Here is a 20,680-nt window from a genome sequence, read left to right on the forward strand (position 1 = left end):
TTGTACAACTATTCTGAGAAACAATGTAAAAATATTATGACTAATTCCTTAATCCTCCCCCCATTTCAGTCTCAACCAACCATAACTTCCTTATGCACACAAGGAAGAACAGGGTTTAAAAAAAATAAAGGACAAATTCTAGGTCATTCTACTACATAGAATTATGTTGTTTATTTAGGCTCAACAGTTATTTGACTACAGGTAAAGGATAACAACTTTAAATTAAAGTTGCCATTACTAAGAATACAATAAATACATTTTGTCCTCTATCAAATCTTAGTGGGAAAATTATGTTGATAAGATTTGTGATTATTCAGAGACATATACATATTTCCTATACACTACATGTTCTGCATGAGTGAACCTCAGTCTTTTATTTCCATCCAGTGTGACAGTATGAAGCACTACTTGGAGAGTAACAACCTGAAAACCACTAAGGGAATCCTCAGATGTACAGCCATACTGACATAGCCTGTGAGGAACAGATCTCTTCATGTCCACAAAATAGTAAGAAATGCCTGAGGAAGAAACTCAGTGACTATGTGAACTCATGAAATAGTGAAGTAAAAAATAACTGAAGAGGAACTTACTTGAATTTCGCAACCCGCTGGAAGGATGTTTACTGTAGGCAGTGGAATTCCACAAACAAAAACACCTTATAGGTCTGCTGCTTTTTATTATTGCATCCTTGCAGGAGAATACTGAAAGCCTAAGGACTTCAATTAAACATTTAAAGTTCTGCTATCTGGAAAAAAATTATAGAGAAGATAAAAGCGCATGCTGTTTCATAAGAAGCAGAATTCCATTGCATTCTACTCAGTTCCTACCTGGAGCTTTCTCTGCTTATTCCCACGTCCCATGCTACCAATTATTTCCTTCCCATCTCCTTTATGCCTACCACCACAATCCAGTCAGCATCTTTTCAGGGCCTTGACAGAAAACAGGTAATTTTGTAGTTATTTCACCAGATCTAATCTGTACCTACTCTGATGTACTCTATGTACTCTGAAGCTACATACATGCCAATATACTAGATGCAGCTTGGCCAAAGCAAATTGCCAACCTGGAAGAATCCATGCTCATTTTCCTTACCTCTTTTTGTTCCATCCAGGACACAGAAAGTTCCTTCACTGGAAGCACTAAAGGAGTGTCATCTCTCAACTTAGCCACTGAACTTCTTGACTTACGGGAAGTCACTATCTCTGAGAACTCTAGTCATTGCATCATTTCAACCAAAACATCAACAGACTCAAAAGTTATAAAGGGATAGATGAAGGCAGCATTTGTACTAAGCCTTTTTTTGGAAAAGGGGCAAAAAAGCCCTCTCCAGAAACCTATACCAAGAGATAAAATAACCTAATGAAAGCCAGTCTGTAACAGAAAGAACTACATTAAGACATAGCTATGGCTGCAGCTACAGACAGAAAGAGAACTGAACAAGTGAGACACTCCCATCTTTCGTGCTCTCAGTACAGCCCACAAACACCACAGATATATATAGGCTGCCCCAAAAGAAAGTGTTGGCTAGAAGGAGCCAATCATTAAGCATACAGACACCAAGAGCAGAATATATACAGAGAGATGCTTAAGAACAGCTATTTTTTTCCCCCAAATCCTGGCCTTTGTAAAATCTGCTTCATGACTGAAGGTGAAAAATTACATATGGCAATATGTTATCACTTCCCAAATTAAAATACGTTTCAAAATACAATTTAAAACTCACTTTATATCCAGAATTGAATTATAGTTCTGATTCTGCTACGTCAGCTACTTCCTTAGATCTGTATCTCTGAAAAAAAGTACCTACCTCACAACAGTGCTTAAATTCTCATGTTTTTACAGTTGTTCTTTCCTTGTTGTTTGCCTGCATGTTCAAATCTGCTACTTAATGCCTATTGTCAGTTTTCCTATCTGCTGCAGTCATAGGAATTATTATAGGCACACTGATTTTGAGATCACGTGTCTCTTTCAAAAGTTTAATCTTTGACTAGGTACTGAAATACCAACACAGGAACATAACAAGTAGGTATATTTTCTTCAGGAGAGATACTAGCTTTAATATCCATATTCCTTATCTCAAGAGAGAAATTCCCACTCAGCAATCCATGTCTTTGTTAATATTGCCACCTACAGGAAACCATAGCTCTCCTTAGTGCTATTTTAGTAATTCTGCTTTTCTAATCAAATTCTTAAGAGAAGTAAAAGCTAGACAGAGTAAGTAAAATTGCCAAATACCAAACACCTTAGAGATGTCCATTACCTGCCATTTTTTTGGGGGGGGGGGGGGGAGAGGGGAGGAAGGTTTTCTACTGATAGCATTGAGATCAAAAATTCCAGTGTTTTTGTAGCATCCTTCTCCCTACCTCCATTTCTGCTAGTCCACAAATAGACTGTGTGTGATGCAGAACTGTCCTATTGTCTCGTTTTCCACAACTAAAAGTAAAATGCCAGAAGACACTTTCCTTACAATGCCAGAAATGGTCTGAAGACATCAGTATGCCCACAACTGTAACACCATAGATACCAGGGTACTGAACAAATTGATCCATCTTTCTAAACAAAGGAAAAAAAACAAGACTGAAGAAACAAACTCAAGTTCTGAGAAGTCCTATAGGATTTAACATTTTTTATAAATATGAGTTACTAACAATCAAAAGAGGGAAAAAATTGCACCAAACAGCTTAAATCATCAGCATCTATGTCACTTCTATTTTATGATATTGCATTCAAATTTTTACAGAGAAATAGGAATGCTGCAGTGTATAAGCAAGACTTCCATTTTATCAATCAGACTTTAACAATCCTTTTGTGTCTCTGTTCACTTTTTTTTTGGTCTGAGGTAAGAGGGAAATGTTAGAAAAGAGAGCAGGAAATGGAACTGGTAGGCCTGCATAAGAATCTGACTTAGTATTATGACCCACTTGTTTTTTTTTTTTAATCATCTAAGTAACTCAGTTTGTCCAAAAAAAAAAAATAAAATAAAATAAAAAAGGAATGAAAGACTGTCTTGTAAGCTTAGCCAAGGCAGGAAAGTGGGAGCTGTGTTTAACATTCTGATCCTTCATTTATAGAAACGTGTACTGCTCACACTAGAGTACTTACTGAAGCCAACTAGAAAGCAAAATAAGCTCACCGGAGGAAGGTGGCAAAAAAACAAAAAAACAAAAAAAAAAAAACAAAAAAAAAAACAGCCTTTAGATCCTTAATGGTAGTAGTAATTTCATTTCCTAGAAGAGTGTAATTTGTTTTTTTTTTAAAAAAAAGTATCAGCTTTACCCAAAATATCCTGACAGCTTTCTTTATTAATTTGATTAAATCACAGTTTAAGATAGTTGGTGTTAATATTCCTCTTTGCAGAAATCTTTCCCAGTTTCTTCATAAAGTCCTTATGTTTAAAATAACTTGACTGGTTTCATTTCTTTGATTAGGTAACTTAGCAAGCAACACAACTAAGATCCTTGCTTAATCCACACAGCATAGCACAGACAAGTTTTCTGGATGTTCAACTTACAGCCATCGTAGACAGATACCCAATGATACGACCTCCACATTTTTCAAATGTCAAAGGCCTAAAGCTACAGCTTGCAATACTTATGCATATGTATCATAACTTTTACTGTAAGAATCCACTTACCTCCATTTAACATTAGAGTTGAGTTATTCTCTCTTATGAAGTAATTTTCACAGAGCTCTCACTTTTCTGAAAAATAAACTCAACTATCAGGATGAGCCAGGAATAATTTAAGCCCCCAAATCTGAGTCTTTCTTGAATACAGCATTTACTATTAGTTGTAACTAATCATTAACACTTTCCTGATTATGTAGAGTATAAGTAGCTAAGTAACAGTCTCTGGCCACATTCACTTTTTTCTAACGTGCCTACTCCTCCTACCACATGGCATTCTATTAGCTCATGGAAAAAGTGCCAGTCAACTAGCTTCTCAGAATTTAGGTGCATTTTCAAGGATAGATCCTCCACGGGTAGTATCTGTAGAGTGTTAAGTGTGCAAGTGTTAAGTGTGCAAGTGTTAAGTGTGCAAGTGTTAAGTGTGCAAGTGTTAAGTGTGCAAAAACAACTAAAGTTGTTTCTAAATTGCCATGCTAGATCACAAGATGTTTTCTCCCAAATCATTCCATTACACATAGCCTATATGTTTTTATTCCCACACTGTCATGGGGTTTGGTATGAGGAAGTTTTTCATGACAGCTTCTGGATTTTGCACAACTGCAGTGAGAATGAGGACACAGCATTCTTCTTCCTTAAATAATGCAATACAAGAATTGCTCTTACAAAATACAACCAACTTTGAACTATTCACAACTAGAGTGCTCTACGTAATTGCACTATCAGCACCTATCAATATCAACTTCAAGGGGCACTAGTAATTTACCAAGCTATTAAAAAAAAGCCAAAAAGTTAATCAGAACAAGAAATAAGGAGTATTATAAGAAAACCTAAACTACAAGCACTAAGCAATTTCAGAAAGGCTATCCAGTAAGATCCTTTATCAAGCTCCATTACTTTAGTAGATTCTGATTATTCTAGTAAAAACAGTCATTAAATGCATAGATCAGTTTTGGATGCTACTCATCTTTAAAACAGCAGGGGAAAAGGTGACAGATAAAGATGAGACAAACCCTAAGAAAGAGTATCTCCATATGGAGAATTTATCAAAATAATCTGGTAACTTTCCTCTAGTACACATTTATGAAAGCATTCAACTCACTCTGTTTTCGTACAGTAAGGATTAGAAAAACTAGTGCAGGAAATTCTTAACTGAGAACAGGTATTACTGTTTCTTTTTCAGTCCCTTTATACTAAACCATCCCTCACTTAACTTACATAGGGTATTTCTTGATTTCTTCTAAGGTTTCTTGTTGCTGACAGCAGTTCTGACCAACTCAACTTCTCCAAATGACTGACCTTTTGCCCCTGTCCATGGGCTACATGTCTATAAAACATAATGTTTTATATTAGCAGATACTGCAAGCCTCAGATATCTGAAATAATATTTGAAAGGTTAAAGGTAGAAAGTACATTTCATAAGCTCTCAAACAACCTGAAACATACAATATGATATCTTACATTATAAAGGTCAAAAATCAGCAGCTATTTTGTTCAACTAACGTAAAATGTTAAAATATTATCCCTACAGTATGTACAGACTGAGGGAAAGGGGAAAAAATAACGCTTTTGACAAAAGTATTTTATACAATTAAATTTTTCAAAATTAACTTGTTGCCTTTATTAGTACACTTGACAGTTGTGAAAGATAATTAGCAAGGGAAGCTTACAGAGTCAATTTCTCTCATTTACATTTTTCTGTTAGCAACACAAACCATCCAGAAATAAGATAATCACTTAACTAGCATAGAGAAATGGTGTACTAAGGCAAGTAGTTTTCTGGCATCTAGTCTGCATGAGATTTTTAAGCTGAGTAACACTGCATATTTCTTCTGGAAAGAAGAATTCTCCCACCCACTCCATTTGTTTATGCTCTTCTACTTTCAGAACTGGATGCTAGCTTTAGACTTGCAGGTTGTGTGTGAAGACAGACAGATGTACTGCGACACAGAGGTGAGGCAGTTAAATGCATTCCAGTTCAGGAAAAAGCAAGCAGTTCTAAGTTTCACCTGTCCCCCCCCCCCCATATCTTTCACTTCAGAGTTGCAGTCAATAATACATCCATCCATATTCATAGTAAGTACAACTATGTAGAGTAACAATTATTCCAGACGTAGGCTCATTTCTTTTTCTTCCCTTTGCCTTTCTTGCCTCCCTCTCCTTGCTGGAGACTTTGTTCACTACCTCCCATTTTCTGTGTTCTTGTTTTCAGTTTTGGAATAGTTTCTGCAGCGTACAGCATCACTGATTTACCTAAAAATAAAGAAAAAGAGAAAAGAGTACACAACGCGTACCTTATACGTTAAGAACATTCACATAATTTTGAAAGTTCGAGTCTGAAGCCCTGGCTCAGGTATTTGTTAGAACAGATATAAAACGCACAGTTATTCTTACTTTCTGCATGTAGCTGGAAGTTTGTGCATGTCTTTTCTTCACTAGAACTTTGCCATTATTTAAACCAGATTATGACCTCTCTCGCACTGTATCAGAGTGGCATATGACCTCACAGCCTCCAAAGCATCTACACCCTATGACTCTTTCCCCACCCTTTCCAATGGCCAAAAGTAGTTGGCTCAGAAACACAGAATAACCATGCAATGAAATGAATATAAGCACCTTTAGAAAGGTACTATAATCTCCCACCATATATATATATATATGGTTTTATTTTTATATTATATATATATATATATATATAAACAGAAGAAACATATATATGATTTCTTCTGATATTTATTTGCTTCCCTTTTACATTCTGATTACTCGTCAGGAAAGAAAAATGCAGAAACAGCCACATTTGTTTACTAACTAATTAATAAGAATAGCTCACTTTGCATGACAAGTAAATTATGTAAATTCAGGGCTCCTCCCAATTTACTTTTAATTTATGAAAATAAATACACAATGTTGTAATTTCAGTTCATCACCTGTACTGATGCTTAACTAATGCATGTAACCTGAAAAAGGTGGAACTTAGCCACTTTAAGACAAACGCCTGTCCTGAAAAATAATACTTCCCTTCCCAGAGTCTCCCAACAAAGACCCCTCTGGTGGGGGGGTTTACTGAACAAAAACGGTTGTTTTGTTCAATATAGCAATCATGCAATCTTCCCCTAAGTCCTTTTCAATTTTCATTTCAAGCACTGAAGAAAAAGCATGATCAAAGACAACAGCACTCTACAAACTTCACTCCCTTGCTTTATTTGGTTGACTTAAACAGGTGAATTTATTTGATGTTAAGTTCCAAAATTTGTAAAAGTAAAACTCATTGAACAAGCTGATAATACAAGACAAACAAAGCCTTTTTGTTTTAGTAACAGCTGAAATATCTAACCCAGATGCTCTACTCACGTGTTGGAAACTGAGGTAAACATGGTTTGCCATCATCTTGTTTGAGTTGAATTCGTACTCTACCTCTGTACTGAACATCACGATTCCATTCTCGAGGATACATCTTATTTTTCTGCCATACAAAAGGAGAAACTTATTTTACTAGGAATATGAAATACTGGAATGATTTTCTGTATAGTTTTCCAGGCAAGCTATCCAAGTCATAGCTGCCTGGATCAAATTCTTCTGAGCAGATCAAAACCAGAACCATAACTCTGCATCAGTGTAATCCGTCATTTAACTAGTGCAATAAAATCCAAAGTCATAGCTTAACTTTTCCAGAAGCACTGTTACAACCAATTTACTGAATAACTTGTTATAGAGACTGTTTTACTATTCCATGAATCTGGATCACAACGACAAAGGTTTTGTTTCATCACCATGGCCATGAACCTTTCTGGAACATCTTGAGACAATACAACAATGGGTCAGAAGCTGAGGCCCACTGATTTTGGATACTCATCTGTCATTCATTTTTGTTGAAACAATGTTACAAGCTTCTTGCTTGCACTGGCTATTTTACAGGCTGGTGTGCAGTAACAGTATTATATTAGTCTTCTTCTGAAAAGTAAAGTGATTCTGTACAGACATTTGGATGCCAGTCATTAGACTCTGATGCATTAAACTTAATTTCTTAAAAAAAATAAAATAAAAATAAAAAAACAGTATTTTACATTATTAATTATAAAAAGAAGAAAGAGGCTCCCTCTCTAGAAAAGCAAACTCATTCCCTAAGAAAGGGAATCAAGTTAAACTGTTTGAGGACCAAATGAGGATCTAGTTGATTACTGCAGTACTGAAAATTTCTTAGGCTAAAACATGACTTCCATGAAGGTTTCAGAGAACCCTAAAGATTTCATGCAGCAGAATCCTACTCCTATAGGACATTCTTTCCAGAAGTTAATCATTTTTCATTAGAAGTGAATTTTTAATATTTAAATTTGTATAGTTATAGGTTTAAAATTAATTTTTATTCTGGCTTTCTCCATTAGGAACTTTTGAGTATCAAGTATAGTCCTCTCTGAAGGATACACACACACACATACATGCACACACACTTATATATTTACAGTTATTTTTATAGGCAATTTTTATAGACATCATTATCTTTGATATGTGATTCTTGCCTTGTATACAGTTTTCCAACCTCTACTTAAGCATTATGTTCAATTATTGCTCAAAGAAAACAAGCATCTTTGCTGATGACCAAAAAGCTTTTCAATTGCAATTTGACCTTGCCTGTAAGAAAAGACATAATGAAAGAAAAACTGAGACCCATAACAAACTTGGTAATTACCTCTACAAGCACATTGAATCCAACTGCTGCACATACATCTTGGATTTCTGTAGATGTTGGATTTTCAACAGCCTATTGAAACATGTTTCAGTTATTCATTTTTAAATGATTAATTACCTATATAGCAATAACTTGAGTTAAGATTTCCCACTCTACACTCTGCAACTAGAAAAAGTGGATGGAGAAAGGCAAGGCACTTCGAGTTATGACAAATTTGCTGTAGAGTCATTTGTGAGTCCTTCTACTGTCTAGAAAACATCAAAAAGAAGAAAAAAGTAGCGATGACACATCAGAAAAAACAGGAAAGAGATAACACATAATTACTTAGGACAGGGAAGACGGTAACAGAATTGACTAGGAAAAATAAGTGAAACAAAGTAACTTTAACATACTAATAAAACCCCCAAGAACGATGGATCGGTAATGGTAAATATATAGCAAGGACTGAGGAAAAAAAGAACAGAATTTTTTCTAGGCACAGGAGACTGAGGAGAAAAGAACAGATTTTTTTCTAGGCACAAGACAGCAGATCCCTCGCACAGAAAACTTTGATAGGAACTTATCTTAATATACCTATATTCTGTGCTTTGTCCCTTTGCTGCTGTCAAGGGCAGAACTTAAAATGCATGTGATATATAGATTTAGTAGACCCTGCTTTTAATGTGTCTAGAAACAGTTATAATCTCCCTCCCTTACAGTATGTAACAAAAAATTCTGGAAATATAAAAGGCTTCTTTCACTGCTTGGGATTGTTTTTTTCTCATAGTAGTAAAAAAAATAACTTCATCTTTTTCTTGATCAGGTAAATCAGATCACCAGTAACACAAGCTTTAGTTTACTACTGTATCACATCTAAATGCAGCAAGTTCTATAGTAGATTAATGCACTAATGAGTGCATTAGTTCTCATTGCTTCATCTTCCTGCCAAAGGTGTTGCTTACATAGAAGGAGAGACTTAAATCTAAGTCTCGGACAAAGCTGTTGATCTTCTCTATCCCTCTCAGAAAATAGACTGACAGCTGGAAATTATAATTTATTTAAAGATAACTTAGTGTCAGCATGTGAAATTGTTAGAAGAGCACTGGGTTTGTTTTCCAACTCCCTACATACTACAGCAAAGCAAAACAGTGTATTTCCATACCACCCACAAATTACTTTGTCTATAGGTATCCTTCTTCCTTCTGCTATTGTCTTCTTATTGTTTAAATATGCTGGATAAATGCAGATGAATCTGGAAGAGAAAACATTGCAAGATAAGGTAAGTAATATCAGCCCCTTAAATTGTTTGTGCAATGGTAAAACAAAAGAACAAAAAAAAGCAAGCCCATTTCTATAACACAAGAATTCCACGGCGGTTTAGAACAGTCAGTTATTTTTCCTTGACTAATTAGCAAGTCACTGCAAAATCCCATTTTCAGTTATTTAAGAGGCTATGTAACCATCTGGCTGAAACCATCTTTGCAAAACATCAGTTTCAGGGGCAGGATGCACACCTGAATGCTGCCCCTGGAAAACTGAGTTCTACTCACCACTATAGGAAGCGCTTGGGGAGACTAAGCATTTCAGCTATGCTAAATGCAGCACGTGGCTGTTAACCGTATTTGTAACTGCTCTTTGTAGACAGGCGTTACCAACAAAACACAACTTTCCAAGTGCCCGGCACCTCGCGCAGAACCTCTAGAATACCCGATCACTTTGACACACGGAAACCTGACACGGACAGTTATAATACTCCTCACACGAACAGCTTAAAGATAAACGCAATTCCCCAGTCCCTAACGAAAACCAGACACCGCCAACAAGCCCACGGCAGCCCCCAGCGCCGCCCGGGGGCGCGGCCGAGCGCGCCAGGCCGCCTGCCCCTCGCTCTCGCTGCCTCCGGCCCCCCAACACCCCCGTCAGGCATCTCCGCGACTGACTCACGCAGCCACTCGCCCCCGGCCGCAGCCCCGACGTACCCCCTACCCGCGGCCCGCTTCAAGCAAGCGGGTTGGAGCGGGCCGCAGCGGAGCGGGAGCGGGGGGCACGCTCCCCCTTACCTCTCCTTATCAGCCGGAGACGCGGCGGCGGCGGCGGCCATAACACCTGCAGCAACGGCGCTCCCGGCCGTTACTGCCGCTGCTCCGGCTGCGTCACACCGCCCGCCCCCTCACTCCCCCGACAGGGATTCCCGGCACCCGATTGGGCGGCGTTGCTGCCCCTAAAGCACACCAGCCTGTAGGAGGATGCCACGTGCTCGCGGCGCAGCGCGCGTGCGTCCCGCACTGCGCAGGCGCCCCTGCTGAGGGGGCGCAGGGCGGCCGGCAGGCGCCGCCGGTCCGCGCCGGTTCCCGCCGCCGGGCGGAGCCGCAGCCCTCGTTGGAAAGGGGAACGAACCAAAGGTCCGCGGTAGAGAGCAGGTTCAGCGCCATGGCCGTTGGGCAGGAATTGGAAGCGAGACCCTGAGGGTTGCCTCAGCTCGGTGACTTCGTTCCTTCCCACAAAAGCGAAGTGAAGAACCCTACCAGCAGGGCGACGTTTCAGTGCGAGGGGCTTCGTTAAGAACGGCGCCCGGCTGCCGAGCAGGAGGCTGCGGCCCTCCGCCGGCGGGTTTCGGGCTGGTTCTGGGGAGCAGTTCAGGGTGCGGAGACTTAGAATTGCAAAACAAAAAAAGCTCAGCATCTCATCTGCAAAATGCTGTTTTGTTGCAACTTCCAGGAAAAGCAAGTGCTGTTCACACGTTGGCATGAAATTCAGTGACACAACCAAAACATTGATTAGAATAGGACGCGTTCTCAGAGATGGCTTCAGTGCTAAAGCTGTGGCTCCTTCAGCTCAGGTACCCAAGGGCATGACAAGTGATCTGGGTCTTTGAAGCCAGGAACTTTCTGGTCAGTATTTTAAATGTTAAGTGAGGATGATCCAGTACTAAGAAATCTTTATGATGACTCACCAGCATTTCAGGACACTTCAGTTACACTAAATGAACTACTCTGCACGTAGAGAGTTTCCAGAGACCATATCAAGGGTGATACTTGAAGAGCAAATGTTTCAACTTAAATTGACAAAATGATTGCTATGTTTTGTTATCTCAGGTTGTAACAATATCACACTGTCTGTTAGAGGGTGATGTTGCTGTTGAATTTTCTGTGCAGTCTCAGTAGCGAAAGACCACCTGGAGCTTTGGCAATCAACCCTGTCCTGTGTAAACATGAAGTGCACAAACTTACTGCTTCTAGGACAGTGCATCAGTCACGATGGGTAGACTGAATGGAGTACAAGCCCTAATGAAAGATGAATTCAACAGGGTACATTTTGTGCAGTTACGCTCACCAATTAAACCTTTTCATGCAGCAGCTATGCTTCAGGACACACGAAGAACTGAAAGGATTTTTGCACACTTTTCTGCATTCTTACATTTTTTCTGCTTCAATAAAGCATATGGCTGTGCAGCATGAAGAACTGAATAGGAGGATGCTGAGACCAAGTGCAACACAATGGACTTGCTAGGGAAGGACTGTAAGGACAGTTCATGAAGACTTGGAAGAATTATGGAAATGCTTCAGGAAGAATCAGGATGGAATTTAGCACCCAGTCATGAGTTATTTGGGCGATTGATTCTTTTGAATGGTGAGCAGTTTTGTCTTCTTTCTTTCTATCTTTGCTCTTATTATGCCAGACATGAATGTACTGTTCAAACTACAACAGAAGAGAAATAAAACTGTGTGTCTTTGCAACAGCAGCTTTCAAAAATGTGATCACAGCTATATGACAGCAGGCCAAAGCTTTGACAGCTCTTTAGAAAGATAGGCTGATAACAAAAAGCAAAGTTACACAAACTGAGCTGAGTCAAGTTATGAAGGAAGTTTTTCATCCAATATTTTCCATGCTGAAGAACGATTTTTGGAGGGTGATCCCTGATTACCATCAAGCTGGCTGATGCGGAGTTCTTTAAAAAATATGTATATTATTTTTCTGAAGGAGGATAAGACACAGCAATTGACTGTTTTCTGTTTTCAGAAAACAGACACAGCTTGGTATTTTCTATTGACACAAAGATCTCATAAGTAATGTAAAATTCACTACATCACTGTTTTACAAAACAATATAGAAGAAATTTTCAATGAAATTATGAATTCCTTTAAATTACAATCATGACCAATGACGACATCAGAACTAAAAGATTTTCTTGACACTGAAATGTGTGGCAAACCTATTTGAGGAATATGAAAAGCACAGAATAACCAGTGCTTTAGCAGCGCTGATGATAGAGAATAACCTAGTGAAGTCATACAGCATTTTGCAAGGCTGAAGAACAGGGAGGCACAGTCTTTTTGCATGATGCTATCAGATGCTGAGAAGAAAAACATACCTCTCTAAGAGGTAATTATTAAAAACAATTTTATATTTAAACACATTGCCATTTTTTGTTAATTTATACGAACAAAACATTCTCATCTTGTTAGCTTGATAAAGAATTAGCAGCATTGTTTAGCACAATACTGTTCTTACAATTCTCTGTTGCATACACACACGCGGGTCTATTACTGGACTTCTGTTGAGATTCCCACCAAGGTGGATTGTTTTACAACAGTTGTTCAAAGCATTTAACCCTCTATGACTGTACGTACAATATAAGCTGAGGATAGACTAGATTTCATTGTACTCATTGTGTGCCAGTATCTATGCAGAGCATGCTCATAGTCCGATACCTAACTTAAACATGTTCATCACTAAACCATGTTACGCTTCAGGCCCATGTTACGCTTCAGGCTCATTGCAGTTTATTTCTGTTCTTCAAATAACAATATGCATAACCTGGGACACATGGTCTCAAATCCCTCCAAAGGGTGTAAACCTAGATCTCCTTCTGAAAAACAGTGCTCTAGCAAAGTTTAAATAAAAGAACTACCTACTGCTTTTACGAAAAAAAATATTTGCTATTGCCACAGTTTCAAATATAATTAATACAAAATAGGCTAAAACATAATGAACAAACACTAGAAGTTATTTCTCCATGGTGCTATTTTTTTCCCCTTAGATTTCTGCAGTGTTTTTAATTTCTCAGTTACTTTGTAGACCGCTTTCTGGTGCATAATGGACTGCTATTAGACAACAGATTGAGAAACACTGCTATGACATTGCATAAAAAATGGCAGCAAACACAGCTGTAATTTGTGAGTGGCCCGATACTGTTACTCCATATTAAGTTTGCTCGCAGTCTACACACTTAGTTCAGGATCTGAGAAAGCTTTTATGTATTTGTTCAACGTTGCTATGGTATTTTTTCTTTTGTTTGAATTCATACAGTTTCTTAACACTAACATATGTGGATTAATGACGTATTTGTGATGATGACATAAAGGATTTTTCACATCTATTTCAGATGGAAAAATTTTAAACAATTGCTGGAAATTGAGTTTGTCTAGTTACATATTGAATTATATAGCATACGTGGCTATGCTTCCCTACAACAAGGGAAGCATGTCTTCTTTTCCGTAGATCCTATTATTACATACCAGTCTCATGTCTTGGTGCAAGAATTCACAGAATCTTGAAACTAACATGCCTAAAATGAAGCATTAGGTACAAACTTGTCAGTTTAATTCCCACTATCGTTATAAAATGATCACATTGAGTATATGGCATCCAGCAACTACATTTGTTCTAGAGTCGCAAGAAATTTATTTTAAATCCCGCATATTTCCAGTCTGAAGAATTCAGACATAAGTAGGTCACAAAACATGCTAACTCAGGCATATAACAGGAGCATGCACTTTCCAAATATCTATTGTCCATGACATCAAAAATTCAGTAATTAAGTAATAAAGTTCAAAATTCGACACCTCTTAAATATTCCAAGCAATGTGACGATAAGGTATAATTGCTGTAGAGGATAGGACCCACGTATGTCTGAAGCAAAATTTCACGTTTCCAAATAATGTCTTTGCTTAGTACCAAGGATACTGGTCTCTGAAGCTGTGTATAACTTCATTCCATTTGTTGTAACCATGCAGTGGAAATGGAAATGGCAGGGAATGAACAGGTACTACATGCACTTCAGACAGAATTCTGTCATAGCACATGCCACAGCGAGTAAGGTGTGTTCAGTTAAACCCTATTTTATAACTGTGACAGGCAAAAAAAAAAATAACAAAAAATTATAATTAAGGGCCTGTAAAATTATGAAACAAATTCAGCAGTGGTTGTGATATAGGATAGTACATTTCACCTGGGATAAATCCAGATGCCCTAACTGGAAGTGGCTGCCCAAGCAAATGCATCTGGATTGAGCCAAAACAATACTTCTGTGTACTACTGGAAGTGTCACGTACAGGTAACAGCTCATTCAGAGCTAGCTTAGGTGTTTTCTCTGACCTGGTGTTGGACTGTCTAAATGTGTCTAGAATATGCTCTAGTTTAAATATGCTAGAAATGTGCATGTAAAATAGAAATTAGTGGAATCACTCAAGAGGAGGTACATTTTCAGCTAGATTGGTGCAACGCCTCTGTAGTGGACTACTGATACAATGCAGAACAGGGATGCAGGGTGAAATCTTGGTTCAATAGACACTGAAAGGAGGGGTTGAGCATTGAGCAGAGAAAGATTTTCCCACAGTCTTTGTAAGCAAGGATTCAAAAAAGTGTGTTTTAAAATAAAATATAGGGAAAATAAAAATAAACCATTTAAATGGAAACACTTCATGAAGTATGTCACTAAGATGGAAGTGTAGGCAGTTGTAAATTAGCTCTGTCTGAAAGATAAGTTTGAGCAGTGTAGAGAAGGGAAAAAAAGGAGTACTGTACTTCATTTAGATTCACAAAAGTGGTGTTTACATATCATGAAAATTCAATATGCAGAATGAACCATAGCATCTTGGCATATTGTACTTTTAGAATGCTGTGTACACTACTTTCTCCAAAACAAGTGATTACTTTAAATTCATGGACTACTCCAGTTCTTTCTATCTTACAAGTCAAAATCCTTTTACACTAGGGGGTCTCAGGAGAAGCACTACCTCATGGCTATCCTACAATTTAAGAGACAGTTGCACCATTTGCTCCCTTTAGTACTCAGAAAAAAGTCCCTTTGTTCATCAGTGTGTTAAGGGTCCTAGAAATAATCCTGATAGCACGTGCATCCTTAAAAAAAGACGTAAACATCCACAAGATTTCTAAAGCTATTTTGGGCTTACTTGGCTCAATCTGCTTAAGGCAGTTCCATAGCTGCCTTGAAACAGTACTGCGGAATGGTACTTAATGCAGAACTAAAAGTCTTTTAGAATATCTTACCTACAACCCTTTTAAGTCTAACCCTTGACTGACATAGAATAATTCAGAAAATACTGCAGAGACCGTATACAGTATTTCTCTGAGATATGGGGGAAGACTTGCATGCAGCACATTGCCGATGGACTTGATCCAATCTCTATTTAGCTTACAACAAAAGAACTGCCAAAATGCAAGTACAGAAGATAAGGATTTCTACCCATCTCTAATTCCTTGCTATTTGCAAAGAACGTGTGACTGAGAAAAAAGTATAGGTCTCAGTTGTATGTGCGGTTGCTCCTTGGCCTTTCTTTTTTGCCTTGTGGAACAGCTGACAGCTGTGTAAAGTTGCAACTGTTCTAAGTCAGTTTGTAAGACCAAAGGAACCATCAATCATCCATACACAGGTGACACAATAATAAATTGTTTGCACTGAACTCATAGCTTTCATTTAAACCAGAGGATTTCTGTCCAAAAGGCTTCCAAGTGACTTAAACGATTAAAGAGTGTCAAATAATCCATCACAATTAGTTAACTGCTCAATTGTTATAAGAATAAAGATGACAACTCCCTTTCTGCACTCAATGGAAAAAAATCAGATAGAAATGGGAAGTTTCTAGCCACTCATATTATGGCTTAATCTTTACATCTACCTTCCTGCTCTTCCACGGGTACTTCCATATTAAGTGTCTGCCACCACAGACCTTAGTAAAAATCGAAGTAAGATGCACAAGCAAATCTGAATTCTGTTTATTGTATATCCACACCACTGCATCCTGCTCCCCCTGCCCAACAATATGCTATTCTATGTAGTGGATTTTTAGAAGGGACAGAATTAGGCACCAGCTACTTTCATTTGGTATTAAATGTAATCACCCAAAATATCCCTGCTTTCTTTACTTTAAACTGCAGGTGACAGTAATGTGTTTTTTTGATTTTCTTTTGTCCCCCCCCCCCCCCATTTTTTGGCTATACAATGTTACCTGGCTTTTTTTTATGATTGCTAGTAAGGGAATTTCCTTTTTCATTTATAAATTGAAACTAAAAAGTGTATTTTTCTCTAGAACACCTCAAAAATAAAGTACTAAACCAGCCAGCTAACCTCATTAATCCTGAAATCAGAACTCATCTTCTAAACCATGAACAGAGAGCTACAAATACTAGAAAACACAGTATCTAACTCAGCAACAGTGCATCCTTTTTACTTTAAATGCTTCTTATCTAACTCTATGCTAAACAAAGATGAACAGAAGGGTGCAAAATATGCATGTGTATGTGTGCATAAATATTTATGTTTGTATGTTGAGAATTCAACTAATCCAGGTCCTTTAATAGTCTCTAATCAAGGACTAAAGAATGTATTTATTATGGAAAGTTAACCGAGTCTCTACTGTGCTTAGAAGTCAAAATGAAATAAGCTCTTTTGTGACCCTCTGGTAAATGATGGAAAAGAGATTATGGAATTATGTTGTGGCAGAACCAGATTTTGTTCCGTGGAATTCATTTTAATATGAAACATGCAAGAAAACAGAGCTCTACTGGTAAAATCCATGTCTCTGTGCTTATTTCCCATTTTTGTTTATACAAAACATGACAACCAACAAAATCAAATTGAATTTTTTCAATTTTTAGTTCTGATATGCTCTGTCGTTGTCTAAGTGTCTTAACAGCGACTTGCTTTTGAATTAGATTATATTTGTAATACAGCAGACACCTAACTTTTAGTAGTAGCCAAGAAAAGAATCCCACTCTGACAAGGTGCAATCAAGAGGAAAGTTTATGTAACACTGCAAGTAGTAAGTTATGCATAGCAAGCCTAAATTCAGAATTAGTATACTGTGAAACAAAATACATCAGAATAGTTGAAGGAAGAATTAATTACAGAGTTAGGATATAAACAGTAATGCATCTCAGGCAGAAGCAAACAACAAAACTGAAGGTAAGATAATTGTGGGCTGAGTTTGTTAAGGAGAAACAACATTTACAGGTGGGAAAATGCATCTGATCTCAGAGGATGACAATTCTTTGTAGAGAACCAGCACAAGCTTTATGCATCTTAAATCCCACCAAAAAGTAGGGCATGAGAGATAATCAGTTTGTATATTAGTCTTGGGCTCATATGCTGGACAGAAGTGCACTTCACTGAGTGAACAAGCTCCCTCTACATCTTCATGATATCCTAATTGCAGTTCCACAGCCACTCAAGCAAAGGATGTTTCCACAAACAGCAAAATTAAAAGACTTTTCTCAAATCTTATAGTGGCAGAAATTTGTAAATACATAAAGCCAGAACTGTTTGGAAAATTCATGAGGAATAGATTACTTGCAAATCTGTGCTAGGGAGGCATTACCCAGTCTTCCAGTAAGCAAACAGCACATCTGGCAGACTGAAAGTTTGACAGCAGAAAACTGAGGTATTAAATACACACTTTATATTCATCCAGACATTACCAGTTCATTCAGGTACCTACATTACTGTTGTGAACTCCTTCAGCCCCACACCAAATCTGCTTGCACTTCCAATATGTAACCAAACACATAACCAGCCAACTTACCGTTTTGACTAAAAACTCAATCTTAACTACATTAACATTCTCTATAAACACGTTTACAGATACAATCTGTTATTCTGCATACAGGAAAGTGTGAAGCTTGACTAAAGCTTTTGTATGTGATTCGAAATGAAAGAAGAGTGTGGCATTTTTACTGTTTTAGTTAAAAGTGCAAAGGAGATGGCTGTGGAAGCAAAGGATGAACACATTTGGGTGATCTGGGCTCAAGAAAGTCCTCTAAGTTTTAAGCGTGTGGAGGAAGTCATGCTTCTTACTGACTGACAATTTGCTTCTGATTCACAGCTTCATCCAGATCACACATCTCGACAAGAACAAACCTGTCCAACAGGTGGGTGAAATTTTGCAAGAAATTACAGTAGATCAATGAGGGTAAGTTAAGGTGGAAGATTGTTAGAGACACTCTTACAATTCGTTTACTTTTTAATAAGAGAGCAAGGCAAGAAGAAGAGTTTGGGAGACATCTAGCAAGAAAAGAATATAAGAGCTTGTAAGAGTCCACCTAAGCATTTTCCAGATCAACCATATTAGTAGTACTGTCTTCATTAGGGAAGGGATATGTTCTCTTCTCTTTCAAGCCTCTCCCAGAAAACTAGCTGCAGTAAATATATTTACTGGATGGATTTACTGCATTGAGTTTAACACCGAAGATTTTAAAATTGTCACCTAGATGTTTCACAGAAAAAATGTGTTTTAATAAGTCTTGACGACAAAAAAACATATTTTCTACAAACACAAACTATAATGTAATACTTCTGCAGAAACTCGTCAAGAGTTTCCAGGATAAAGGGCTTGTCTCTAACATAATGTATTTAAATGCAATGCGCTAGGGGGCTGCTAGACACAAGTTCAGAGTGAACAACAGCTGAAGAGTCCAAACCTTGCTTTTGCAGAAGTCTTGTAAAAATTTGCTTTTGCTGTCTCAAAACCTAGGTGAAGAACAGTTCCGAACCTTGCATGTCAGCTTGAAATTGCATGTAATGGTTTGACCTAATCTAACACTCAACACCCACAGAAGGAAGCTATCCCCACCTCTCCTCTCACTAGCCCTGGCTGTTTTCAGCTTACGCTTTCTTTTCACTAGCTTTGGCACTTGTCTGACCCTGAAATGACCCACTCAAATGGGGCACTAATCTTTCTTCTCCTCCATCAGTTCTGCCAGGTAGGAGTTGAATTAGCCAAATGAAGAGTCAAATGAGTGCCAGAGGACTGCATAGCCAGGAGCATGGGAAGGGAGAAAGAAACCTCTTTCAACGGTGCAAACTGTCACCTCAGCTCAGAAATAACATGCATCTTTACCCTTAGAAGGAAGAAACCTATCAACAGAATTTCATTGTCTTCTTGGTAACATCTGTTTCCTTTACCTCTAATGGGGGTGTGATGGGGAAGGGGAAGAAACATCAAAGAATTCAGCTGTCAGATTAGAAGACAAAAATTTTGCATTTTCATGGCCTGCTTGCATACTTTCAAAATAAAATCTCATTAATTTGTGGACAAATGTTGTTCTTCCTATGTAGTTTATGCAATTTATTGGGAAATATATGCAAGTATATCCCTGTGGAGAGAGGGCTGAGATTCTCTGAAATCTTTCCTTTTCTCCCCTTCGCCCATGACACAGCAATCAGCTTCCTCAAGGCCATCACAGATACTTGTCCACATTGAAGAATACAGCGTAAACTATATTTACACTTTGAAGCCAAGTCTTGCTTGAAAAAGTATTCTAATTGTGTCAGGAAATCCTGGCAAGGCTTTCGATTTTTAAGCTGGCATCTCTGACAGAGATTTTTTTGAGAATTATCTTTAAACTTTCAGGGGAAAATAATACTCTGATGGAGAACTTCAAATGAAAAATAAAAATAGATTAGTTCCCTTTTAAAGTTTGAAATACTTAGTCAGAAGGACTTTCACAGAAAGCAAGCAATAACCTTGACTGTGGCATACATCATGTAACTTTCAGCAAGAAATTAAAATAGATGTATATTTAAGAAAGTGAATTAGAATTTGCAAGGTGGTCATGTTTCCACTTTTCACATCAAGAGAACCAAGCTGTACGTCAGTCTGAAATCACCGTTACAAATATTTTCAGAGTAAACTGATTTTCAGGTACTAGTTTGATATGTGCTGGAAATGGTAAGCTAATTCAAGGACAACTAAAGGTCTGCACGCAAATCGCAAAAGTTCCACCAAAATCTGGAGAAGGAAAGAAAATGCATTTAAGAACAACAGTGAAATGAGTCTTGGTTCCCATATCTCCTTACTTTTCTTCTTTTTAACTGATATAAATAATATCCTATTACCTACTGTGGTGACCTCAAATAAAACCAAGCGGAAATTGAAGCAGAGTAAACCAGATCTGGCTATTGTTAATCTAGACACTGTTAAAAAAAACCAGGGAAATGGAAAATGGCTTTAAAACATATATGTGGATGCTGGATTTTACTTCCAGCATCCATTTTTATAGATAAGCTTAAATGTATCTTTGTATCCTAATTGTTAACATAAATCAAACATCATGGCTATCCTTAAATATGCTATAAAGGGTCTTGATGG

General features: G+C 37.8%; 1 protein-coding gene and 1 long non-coding RNA gene across 2 annotated transcripts; one reads left to right on the forward strand and one right to left on the reverse strand.

The window, feature by feature from the left end:
- Positions 1-5,221: 5,221 nt before the first annotated feature.
- SRP19 (signal recognition particle 19) lies at positions 5,222-10,454 on the reverse strand. The gene is made up of 5 exons (XM_062600089.1): positions 10,352-10,454; positions 9,468-9,543; positions 8,313-8,384; positions 6,977-7,088; positions 5,222-5,878 (listed from the first exon to the last, which is right to left on the reverse strand). Exons 1-5 carry the CDS (start codon positions 10,390-10,392, stop codon positions 5,745-5,747), a joined length of 435 nt encoding a protein of 144 aa, XP_062456073.1. The 5' UTR covers positions 10,393-10,454; the 3' UTR covers positions 5,222-5,744.
- Positions 10,455-10,978: 524 nt separating this feature from the next.
- On the forward strand, positions 10,979-19,575 carry LOC134153731 (uncharacterized). The gene is made up of 3 exons (XR_009961210.1): positions 10,979-11,921; positions 18,416-18,461; positions 19,284-19,575. It is a non-coding gene; the product is annotated as an uncharacterized LOC134153731 (long non-coding RNA).
- Positions 19,576-20,680: the final 1,105 nt, after the last annotated feature.

This window comes from Rhea pennata, chromosome Z (assembly GCF_028389875.1).
Source record: "Rhea pennata isolate bPtePen1 chromosome Z, bPtePen1.pri, whole genome shotgun sequence".
NCBI lineage: Eukaryota > Metazoa > Chordata > Aves > Rheiformes > Rheidae > Rhea > Rhea pennata.